Genomic DNA, 12,500 nt, shown 5'->3' with positions numbered 1-12,500 from the left:
TTCATTTATTTTTTCAGAATAACCATGCACTGTTATGAACACATGAAGGGTAATGTGAAGTGTGTTGGACAGGAGGGTAATTTGGGAGTATGACATAAATAAACACAAAAGAGTATTGTTTGGATGTTTGCATCGACTGACTGAAATGATATAAGAACATACAAAGTCCAAAACACATGGGTGCCTGTACACACACACATATATGCAAGCACATCTGAAAATACACACATACACACAGATGGACGCAAACACACACATACACACAAGTGCACACACAAGTACACACACAAGTGCGCACACAAGTACACACACAAGTGCACACACAAGTACACACACAAGTGCACACAAACACACACACACACACACACACACACACACACACACACACACACACACACACACACACACACACACACACACACACACACACACACACACACACACACACACACACACACACACACACACACACACACACACACACACACACACACACACACACACACACAAGCTATGGCTACGGGTGAGGTCATTTTCCCTATGATCCACTGACCCATTTCACAAACAAGCACTAAAAATATGTGCCAAGAACTCCACTGAAAAAAAAGTCCACTGAAATGAACACACACTGCACTGCCACAGGAATACGCCAAATTCTATTTATTTATTTATTTTTTTATGGAAAAGCCACTGCCTGGTCCGCTAACCCCTTCTCTTGCCAAATGAGGCCTGTTCCCCACCCCTTTGCACAGAGACAGTTTAACCAGTATGCAGGCTAGGCAACTGCCTAGGGCCTCAACACATTGGCCATCTGTGGACACCAACCCCTTGCCCCCCAACAGTCAGCCCCCAATGGTAAATACACACAGGGTGCGATTTGTCAGAAAACCAGAAGGGGGGATATGTTTCAGATTTCAAGCAATATCAATGGAGTTACATTAAACTATGATTAAAATCATGTAGAAAAAGTGACAATATCAAACCAGAAGAGGGGAAAATCCCCCCCATCCCCCCCTACAAATCGCACCCTGAATACACATATCAAACATAATTCAAGGGGTTCCCCATGTCTACATTTTGCCTAGGGCCCCCTATGTGTAAAACCACCATTCCCTGCACAGTGCACTGTGGAGCTGAGCTGAGCGGAGCAGAGTCAATTTGAACAGGAGGCAGCGAGATGAGAAGTGGCAAGAGCCAGACACACAGATCCCCTCCCTAATCCCTCTCCCCTCAATACGGAGCTCTTGATTTCTGTTATTTTCAAGCTTTTTTTATTGCTTTCAAATTGGCAACAGAGTGAGAGAGAGAGAGAGAGAGAGAGAGAGAGAGAGAGAGAGAGAGAGAGAGAGAGAGGGGGGTGGGGAGAGAGAGAGAGAGAGAGAGAGAGAGAGAGAGAGAGAGAGAGAGAGAGAGAGGGGGTAGAGAGAAAGAGAGAGAGAGAGAGAGAGAGAGAGAGAGAGAGAGAGAGAGAGAGAGAGAGAGAGAGAGAGGGGGGTAGATAGAGAGAGAGAGAGAGAGAGAGAGAGAGAGAGAGAGAGAGAGAGAGAGAGAGAGAGAGAGAGAGAGAGAGAGAGAAATCTGAAGAGAGAAAGACCTGAAGAGATGGAATGTATCTGCTGCTACAAAGACTTCAAATTGCATTTACACTCGCCTTACGGCTTTAACAACAGACAGCTGCCTTGTCCTAAATAATATAGTACATAAAAAGATCAGTGCGTGTTTGTGCTGCAAAGCATTGCAAGAGACAGCCTCCACAAAACACCCCTGTAGTTATAAAAAAGAAGGATGCCAAAGATAAAACTGCTTTGATATACGCAAAGACTAATTCATGTTTGAACTTAAACAATTAAAAACACTGCCAACATGTTTCAGACAGCTACCTGGTTCAAACTACCTATCCTTTATATCAGCGGTTCCCAAACCTTTTTTCTCTGCGCACCCCCTTTTACATTTTAATGTGGTTTGTGCACCCCTTAAGCGAATGTTGCACAGCCGCACATTTTGGGCAATCCTAATTTTCAATAGACCTGACATTTTTTCTGCCATTATTACAATGGAACATATTGCACAACAAGTTATAAATTATACTTCAGGTGGATCTTTCCAGCATACAATTCACCAAACAATTAAAAATTAAAGCAGTTCTATCTTAGAAGAGTACCTTGACATCCTGCTTTTTTTGATATCTTCTAGTATGTCTCAGCCACCAATTTCAAACCACCACCACCTGTTGCTACTTCAACACCGCAGCCCTCCAGCCCTCTCTCTCTCCACTCCTGAATCCATCTAATCCAGTGCTTCTCAAACTTTTTCAGAACGAGGACCACTTAGTCCCCCCAAAAATGTTCAGGGACCACCTGTCAACTGAACTGATAGTTGACGGGTGGTAGTTTGACACTGTTAATTGACACTGCTTTTTATTCACATTATAAGCCTGTCTTCTTGTGGTGAAAATAAGATTTCAGCTATGTTTAGCTTTGTAACAATGTTACAAATATAGCATACTGCTTGCTTGTCTTGGAAAAGTAGAAATCCCCTCACGGACCACCTGATCTCTGTCGCGGACCATCAGTGGTCCCCGGACCACACTTTGAGAATCACTCATCTAATCCAGCAGCAGTCTTTTACTGTCATTAGTGTGCAGTGAATAGTGACACTAGACATACTGGACAGTGCAGACATCAGAGTCCTGGCAAAATCCCTTTTTTTTAAATGATGCACATACTGTACATCTGTGAAGATTCTCATTCATCCGGGCAATAATAGTCAAAGGGTTTTACTTTTGAGCAACTGGAAAGATTTTTGGAGCTTTGGGGTAAGCGCTGTTGACCTGCATTTATGTTGCACAGGCTGCACCTGTTTGAATTATTGGAGACGTACCAGTTTAGTGAGCGCTGCCAGCCTTTTTTTTCACTGACACCAGACATTAATGGGGTGATAGGAAAAAAAGGCGAACGAGAGAGAGAGAGAGAGAGAGAGAGCGAGAGAGAGAGAAAGAGAGAGAGAAACAGACACAAAATGGAGATAAAGCAATAGATAAACACATTGAGAGAGAGAAAAAGAGATCAAGCGGGAAGGAGGGAAAGAAAGAAAAAGAAATAAAGAAAGAGAGCAATACAAGGGGAAACAAGATAAAAAAGAGAATTTAAAAGGCATACGAACTAGGTCGAACAGACTGATAGATGGTGTCTATAAAAGGGACTGCATGTGAGCTTGCACAGAGGCAGATGTGTGGAGCACAACCAGTGTTGCCAGATTTGTCTGATCAAGTCCTGCCCAAAAGGTTCTCAAAAACCGCCAAAATGTGCTATATTCCGCCCAATTTCAACAAATTGCATTGGTTTCTATGGGCACAAAACTGCTGAAAAAAAACGCCAAATGGCTTTTTTTTCCCGTTTTTACCCGCAGACTGCCATCCCAAGTAGGGGATGTAGGTAGTAACTGCCCAATCTGGCAACACTGAGCACAACAAAAAAGGCTCCAATGCCACAACCACAACCAAGTCGCAGCAGCTCTGAGCACGAACAAATTACTGCATTGGCCTACGGGGCCCAGGCCCACGGGCCCAAGGGGCCCCTGAAACCAGAGCCTCCATGCCACGGCAAAAAACCCTCTTAATTACAAGTCTATATTTGTGTTCTCATAATGAGTTAGAATTGCACGTTAAACTACTGTATTTTCACATTTTCTCAGGGGAGCGAAACCCCAAACCCCCAACAATGAAGGCTCTCTAACACCTTCACTAAACCCCATAACCTTTTGAAACCACGATTCCATGGAAAAGGGGGTGGCTTTCCTGCTGTGTGGCCCAGGGCCCCCAAGGAGTCTTAATCCGTCCCTGTCTCTGAGCTACTGTACACTGTAAGCTGGGCCAGACACAACCGAGGTAAGGCCCCATCTGGGTGACTGGGTCAGCTGTTTATACCATACACTCCAAATGGGGATTATTGGAGTTGCCATTCATTCATCAAGAAGACCACTCGCTCATGACAGCGGTGCTGACCATCGAGCATCGCCAGTAGGCCAGAATGTGTCATGATCTCAACACACGCCACTGGAGGTGGTGGTGGTGAAATGTGAGGTTGGGTTCGCATGGTCTCGTTTCCATCGCTGGTTTAAGGATAAATGGCCTGATCTCAGCTGGTCTGCCTATGTGATTGTCTGCCTATGTGATTATCCAAGACCCAGCGGTTGTTTCTTCAGAGCCTAACCCAGTAGACTGGGGATCACCTCCTGCGTGCTCCGCTACATTTAACTAAGTCGGCGTGTTGTCACTATCAGGTTGCAAAAGTACCGACATATTGAACCGCTTACGGCTTACCCATGACTGCCCATGTTGGTGCTCCTGGTGAGCTGTACTGTTTGTAATTGAAGAGAGATAATTGTTTAACCATAGCATTTGCTAAGCTTTGCTAACATGACCGGGAAAAGAGGTTGTCCCAATTTTCATAGATATCCCGTCTTACCATGACAACTTATCTTTAGGTTCATTAATTGCCACTTCACTGTAACATAACACTATTCAAACGGACTCAAATAAGACATCCAACCTACAGAATTCACTGACAATTCTCCTGTGCTTTGCCCCAAATGAATATGGCAGGTGCCTGATTTTGGTGAAAACGTGAGAAATGCCCAGATGTGCGACTGTGTGAATAGCAATAACACATGTGGTGTGACCCTCCCTCCCTTCCCTGTCTTTGCTACAATGCAAACAATGAAATATTAGCAAGCGTATTTTCAAGTTTCAAGTAAAACATCTAGTCACTCTTAATTTCAGTAAAAATCACATAATAACTAGTACTTTTTTCACTAGAAATAGAACTTAGTTGCTTGTAACGAGTAAAAAAAACCTTATCAAGACAAAACAACTTATTAAAAGAAGTCTAACTTCAAGTTCAAAAGTACAGCTGTATAGCCTACTCTCACTGGGTCAGCTGGGTCAGTGTGTGTGTGTGTGTGTGTGTGTGTGTGTGTGTGTGTGTGTGTGTGTGTGTGTGCGTGCATGTGTGTGTGCTTGTGTGTACTGTACTTGTGCGTGTGCGTGTGTGTGTGTGTGTGTGTGTGTGTGTGTGTGTGTGTGTGTGTGTGTGTGTGTGTGTGCGTGTGCGCAAGTGTGGGAGAGGTGTGTGTCTGCCTGCCCGTGTATGTGTATCTGTGTTGGCAGCAGGTGCCTCCCATGCCAAAACTGTGAGTGAAATCTAATCTAATGGCTGAAAATGAAAGTGTCAGTCAGCGGAAGGGGGGTGAGGCTGGTGGGGAGGTGGCAGGGGCAGGCAGGTCAACCTGTTACCCTGGGGTGGTGTAAGGTCGCTGGGGGGTGGGAGCTAGGGGTGGGAAGGGCTGGGGTCCCGGGGCTGTTGGCTGGACTGGTGAGGCCACTGGGGGGTTAGAGCTAGGGGTGGGAGCTAGGGGTGGGAGCTAGGGGTGGGAGCTAGGGGTAGGAAGGGCTGGGGTCTAGTGAGGGCACTGGAGGTTTGGGGCTGGGGGCTGGGGGCTGGAGATTGAGGGACTAGCAGGTATTGGTCTTTGATGATGGGGTCTAGGGGTTGAGTAGGCAGACAGTGTGTGTGTGTGTGTGTGTGTGTGTGTGTGTGTGTGTGTGTGTGTGTGTGTGTGTGTGTGTGTGTGCGTGCGTGCGTGCGTGCGTGCGTGTGTGCGTGCGTGCGTGCATGCGTGCGTGCGTGTTTCTATCTGTCTGTGTGTGAATAACCTTTTAACATACAGTATACTACTGTAAATTCATACAGCCTTCCCCTTCAGATATGCTCTGTGTCTATATTGTACAATACAGTGTATTTCAAAAAATGGTACACTTTTCATGACTGAAAATATTGTATGTAGTACATTGTAAGGGGCTCTTCCTAGGTGCGTGCGTGCGTGCATGTGTGCGCATGAGTGGGAGTTGGAAGGGGGGGGGGTGGGTTAGTGGTGGTGCATGCAGTGCAGTGCGGTGCGATTATGGGATTGAGCTGTGGTGGTGACAGACCTGACCGACAGTCCGGCGACCCCGATGCTCGACCCCTTGGCTGCCGTGAAATGCAACATGTCTCGCCGCGCCTTGTCACTCACTCACTCACCAGGGGGAACAAGGGAACAAGGGAGACGGCGGCTGCCAAGACCTGTCCTGTTCCCAGTGAGAGATTATTCAGGCAACACGGATGTCAGAGATCTGCCCTTATGAGAGATTACTCAGGCAACACGGATGTCTACTGACAAGAGCCCTGCCAGAGTCCTGATCACACTACACATACTTAGAGAGCTCTTTAGACACACACACACACACACACACACACACACACACACACACACACACACACACACACACACACACACACACACACACACACACACACACACACACACACACACACACACACACACGCATGGATGGACGGATGAATGCATGCCTGCACACGTGTGTGCACACATACACACACACACGTAGGGACTCACAGATACTACATTCACACACACAGACACAGACACAAACACAGATACATGGATAGAGTGTGCGTGCGCACGGACACAAGCGTGCACACACACGCACGCACACACGCACACACACATACACACAAACAGATCTTTATGTGTCTCCCTATCTCAAGCAGTGCGATAAAAGGATTTGGAAAAAAAAGGAATGACAAGGGGGGAAAAAAACGCAACGAGAAAAAAAAGATACAGCAGAGACAGCGGTGGACATCAACGGACTTAAAGGCGTGGAATGCAACGCATCAAAGGCGCACTCCTGTCAGTTTCACTCTCAGGACAAGAACAGTGGAAGAATGCAGCTGAAGGGAGGGGGGGGGAGGGGAGGGGAGGGGGAGGGATGGTCATTTTCTCAAAACGGAGCTTCTTGAAGGGATTATAGGAGCTGACTTCAGAGCATGCTCCTCTCATCTGTCTCCTCTGGCCAGTGGAGTGAAGAAGTGAAGGCTTTTGGCTGTAAACAGCAGCAAGCTTTCGGACTTGCAGGAATGGTCCTCTACTTACGTACGTGTGAATGTGTACCATAGACTGTATATCATAATATTGTATACAGATGGGGTTTCCCCAACCTGTTCCAACTTAGGTGTGTATGTGCGTGTTTGCGAGCATGCATGCATACGTGCGCGCACGCATGTGTGTATTTGCGTGTGTGTACTGCATGTTTGCGTGTGTGTGTGTGTGTGTGTGTGTGTGCGCGCGCATGTGTGTGTATGCGTGTATGTGTGTGTGTGTGTGTGTGTGTGCGCGCGCATGTGTGTGTATGCGTGTATGTGTGTGTGCGTGCGTGCGCATGTGCGTGTGTATATGTGTGTATGCGCATATGCGTGCGTGTGTGTGTGTGTTTTCTAGCTGACCTTGGCCCAGTCTCCGGTCCTCCAGATGTAGCATTTGGAGTAGTCCTCACACTCCTCCACCTCCCTGGGCAACGTGCTGAGGTCACACTTCTTACGCGGGTTAGTGCACTTCACCAGCCTGTGGCGCGCTCCCCTCCCACACTTGGCCGAGCACTGCAAAAAAACACACCCAAAATGGTAAATGGACTGCATTTATATAGTGCCTTTCCACTCAAAACGTTTTACATTGTATGCCTCACATTCACCCATTCACACTCTCATTCACACACCGGTGGCAGTGGCTGCCACGCAGGGTACCACCACCCCCTACGACCAGGAGCAACTTGGGGTTAAGTATCTTGCTCAAGGACACATGGATGGGGTCAGTCAGAGTGGGGCTCGAACCTGCAACCTTCTGTATACCACCTGAGCCACCACCGCCCCGTGGCAATGTCACAGGAAGACTTGGGCTGGGTCATGCCGCGATCACACCGAAGGCGTTGAAAGAGCCACAACGCTGCTAACTCCTGCCTGGAAAGCACTGGTCAGGGGCGTTGAACGAGGCAAACGATTCAACCTGAAGCGCTCAGCCAACCGAAGCTCGTGTTTAGAAAAATGTGAACATTCCATTGGCTGACGCCCTGCTGACGCCGAGCTCATTACATATTTTTAGATGAAGTTCTGCCGCCCTCGGCTTTTGACGCTTTCAATGCCCTTGCCTCTAGAAATGCTCCCGACGCGTTCGCCGCCTGCTCTCCCATACAAAGTCAATTACTTCCGCATCTTTCCACGCGTTCAACGCCCGCGGTGTGACCGCACGGTCAGGGCAAAATGTGCCCTCTCGCTGAACATGGTATCCACATATTCATAACATATGCACGTCTGGGTGTTCCACTGTATCGACATACTACATAATAAAGTAGGTTAAAAATAAGTGCCAAATACATGTGCAAAAAATACCTTTTACTTGCCATAGAAATAACATTACACATGATATTACATGTTGTTACATACTGTAATGGAGCCACTGATTTGGTAGCATGCTTTTCCTTGATTGCGCCACGCATTAGTGTAATTTTAGTTGCAGACGGTGGGGACATGTCCATGCCCCTTTTGAAATGAACCTAGCTTGTCCCTACAAAACTTAATGTCCCCACCACTTTCCAAGCTAAACCTACACCTTTGGCACCATGCAATAGGCTTCGCCCTCCTAGTGACGCAACACCTTCGGCAGCATTGCTTCTATCGAGATTTGAAAGTCTATGATAATCAGGCTAACCATGCAAGGTCTGGGGCCATCTCCATTCATCACCCACACCTTGGGAGTCTCATGGAAATTGCATGGTATAAGCATGGAGTGTGAAAGAACACAACTTGCTCCTACTGTGAGATGTACTGTAACACATCCATGAAATGCAGTGGTATAAATGATAATGAATTCATCTTCAGTCACAAACCTCTGCAGCACACCCTCACCCTTATGGACTCCCTACGTGAACCTTATGTGATCTCTCAGCTCTTAACTTTTCCACTGAGTGGGTCTAAAGCTCTACACTGCTCTCTCGTCTCCACCATCACCTGTCTCTGTGTGTATTATTACCTTTAACATATATTGCATTCTTGCTATGTATATGTTGATATCCCCAAAACTTTTCAGGCATGCTTCACTGCATCCACAGACTTGATTGTGAGCTGCAATAAAGTGCACAGTAGGCCAACATTTCAAGAAGTTACAATTATATGCTTGCACTTTGCACAACTGGAAAATAACGTGGCGCCACGACCGGGCAGACGGAGACCTTGATACTGGGTCTTCAAGGGGTATGCCACTATTTTGGGGCTTAATACAGTTAAAATCGTTGGCCAGGGTTTATAAAGGTGGTAAAGTGTCTTATTTTTCATGTAAACCGTTGTCTTGCTTTAAGACAAGTTAAAAGAGGGGGCATGTCGCTAAGCTAGTGAAAGTCAATGGATCCGTGTAGCATACAATGCTACACGGATCCATTGACTTTCACTAGCTTAGCGACATATTCCCTCTTTTAACTTGTCTTAAAGCAAGACAACGCTTAACATGAAAAATAAGACACTTTACCACCTTTATAAACCCCAGCCAACAGTTTTAACTGTATTAAGCCCCAAAATAGTGGCATACCCCTTTCAGTCCCCCAATGACGAAGACCTTGCTACTGGGTCGTCAGTCCCCCAATGTGAACCCTGTGTGACCCCCCAGTTCTACCTTTCCCACAGCATGGGCCTACTGCTCCGCTCTGCTCGTCTCCCCTCTCTCTCCACCATCATGCTTGCATCAACCCGGGGGATTACACCTGGAGATCAAAGGCCCAGAGACCCAGACCCAGACCCAGACCGACGCTCCTCCTCGCCTCTGCCCCCTCCATACCTTACCCCGCCACCTCCTCGCCTCTGCCCCCTCCATACCTTACCCCGCCAGCCACCTCCTCGCCTCTGCCCACTCCATACCTTACCCCGCCCGCCACCTCCTCGCCTCTGCCCCCTCCATACCTTACCCCACCACCTCCAACCTCTCAACCCCCGCAACTCCTCACTCCACTCCTCCTCCTTGCCTCTGCCCCCTCCACTTTACCCCGCCACCTCCTCGCCTCTGCCCACTCCACCTTACCCCACCACCTCCAACCTCTCAACCCCCGCAACTCCTCACTCCACTCCTCCTCCTCTCCTCTGCCCCCTCCACTTTACCCCACCACCTCCAACCTCTCAACCCCCGCAACTCCTCACTCCACTCCTCACTCGGCTCAATTTCATCACCACCACACCACTGTCCAAGACTACTACACCACTAACGCCGTGAACTATGAACCATGAAATCTAGGGCTGCAGGAACTGTTGGAAATACTGTTTTGCAACAGCATGCAACGTTCAGTGTTGTGATGTTGTCCATACGTACTCTATTGTGGACATGCTTCACCAGCTGATGCAGTATGTGTACAGTCCATGTGCACGGCATACTAAAGCAAGTGTTTTCACTGAACATGCCACACATATTTAGCAAATCGGATATCAGAGTCCTTCCTGCTCTGTCTACTGTGGGGGTTTCCAACCTTTCCCAACTTGGGGCTGACTTGAAATTTTCACAAATGTTCACGGCCCACCTCTGACCCAATAAACAATACAACCCAAATACATAGGCAACACACATACAAATATTATATGATATTTTTATTATTATTTTTTTTTATATTATTAGATATTTTTCATATTATTTTGCGGCCCACTAATGGGCCCCAGCCCACAGTTTGGGAATCACTCTTCTACTCATTGTGTAGGCAATGAGGCTAAGACAAAGTTGCGAAAGCCAATCATACTAACCATTAAAGGGACAGTTTGGTCAATTTCAACATGCAGTTGTAATGCTCACACTACCCTGGACTTGTCAGTGCCTGAGATTTTTTTTTCTTCTTCTTCAGCCGTTTCCGAGATCCTGGTCATTGTAATGGGGGCAGCTCTTTGTTAACATTTCAAAAAAACATTTTTATTTATTCCCAAAAACATCCAAAAGGTTATAAAACATCAGCAGACAACTAGCAAACAACAGTACCTTTTGGGAAAATATTTGGAGTTGGCCTATGTTTCATTTTTTAAAAATGTAAACAAACGCTGCCCCCATTAGAATTGCTGGTAACACTTTATTTTAGGGATACATCTATAAGCACTAATACATACAATGTTAATGCCTGCAAAAGTAACTTGTAAGGCATGTACTAAGCAAACGCTAAGGCCTACTAGGTCCTTACTCAGGTTAAATTGGTAATAAATCCCTTATTGTGCATGAACAAGACATTTGCGAATACATGCCTAACAAATGTTTGATTTTGCTTTGTACATGCCTTACAAGTTACTTATACTTATTTATTGTATGTATTAGTGCTAATAGATGTATCCCTAAAATAAAGTGTTACCGAATTGCTCATATCTCGGAAAGGGCTGAGCCGAAAAATGTGGCATCACCAGGTACTGACAAGTCAAGGGTAGCGTGAACAATATAACTGCATGTTGAAATTGACCAAACTGTCCCTTTAAGCTCTATTATCGCTTTTTGCACACTTTCTGAACTCCTTGCAGCGCTTGTTATACTACTGTCACCAAAATTATGACCATGTCTTAATCTGTCACTTAAGGCTCTCGTTAATGTTATAGCAATATTGTTATGATGTAGTCGAGCATGTAAAAATTGCCAAAGTTGGACCAATTTTTTGACACAAGACAAAGGAAGTATCACAAAGTCCATTTCCGGGTCTAAAATCAATTTCGACCCGATATGCAGTTACTGCGTTCTTGTTTGGTACGGCAAAGATGTTTCACCTTCGCCTCAAACCCCTAACACCCCAAAACTCCTACACCCCACCTCACCATCCTCCATTTTTATTATCTATCTAGAGCAGTGTTTCCCATTTTTTTTATTTTAACAAAATATATGGAGCTTATTTACATTGGGATGGAGAAAGCGATATAGAACTTGACTTAGGGGGTACTCATGGCACAGCGAAAAAGTCTTGGGGGTACACAAGACAAAAAAGGTTGAGAAACACTGCTCTAGATTAGAGCAGGCTCGTTTCTACATCCATCCCATCCACCTTCGGTTGACTTATGGCTCTCAGTCAAAGTAGCCCTCCCCCTCAAGCCCTCCCCCTCGACACTACTGTAAATCACCACAGGGTGCACAGCAGTGGAATGGCAGCAGGCCTGGTTTGAGGTATTTGTGGAGCCCTAGGCTAAGAGGGACATGGGAACCATAGGAAGGGGCCCCTCTCAAGGCAGATTTTGATAGCAGTATCGTTGCATTTTTTGTTGTTGTTGTTGACTTTCAGGAGGTTGCCACAACCACACTCAACTTTGTCATAGCAATCACAAATACAAATACAAGTACATAGTCAGTCATTAGCAAGTGGGGGCTTTAAACTGGGGGTCCTAGGCAATTGCCTAGTTTTCTTACTTGGTTGTGACAGGCCTGCATGGTAGTGTAAGAGGTGAGACGTGTTTTTTTTTTCTCCATACATTTTTCCATAAGCGAGAAGCGGATCATCTTCTTACATGACACTTTATGTGCCGCAGATGGGGTGGGTGGGAGCTGTTGGGGTTCGGGAGGGTTGAAGGGGGGGTGTTAGGTGGGGATGGTAGCAGCAGGTCCGTTGAGAGTTACAG

The 12,500-nt window shown here is 46.5% G+C and overlaps 1 protein-coding gene across 1 annotated transcript in view; it reads right to left on the bottom strand.

The window, feature by feature from the left end:
* Positions 1 to 12,500, bottom strand: part of LOC134458312 (A disintegrin and metalloproteinase with thrombospondin motifs 19-like) — a 158,965-nt gene that overhangs the window by 22,173 nt on the left and 124,292 nt on the right. Inside the window, exon 21 of the mRNA XM_063210547.1 lies at positions 7,344 to 7,496. Within this exon, the coding sequence (XP_063066617.1) occupies positions 7,344 to 7,496 (153 nt within the window). The remainder of the gene's footprint in view (positions 1 to 7,343; positions 7,497 to 12,500) is intronic.

This window comes from Engraulis encrasicolus, chromosome 11 (assembly GCF_034702125.1).
Source record: "Engraulis encrasicolus isolate BLACKSEA-1 chromosome 11, IST_EnEncr_1.0, whole genome shotgun sequence".
In the NCBI taxonomy this organism is placed as follows: domain Eukaryota; kingdom Metazoa; phylum Chordata; class Actinopteri; order Clupeiformes; family Engraulidae; genus Engraulis; species Engraulis encrasicolus.
The sequence above is the reverse complement of the archived record's forward strand: the minus strand, read 5'-3'. Positions and strand labels throughout refer to the sequence as shown.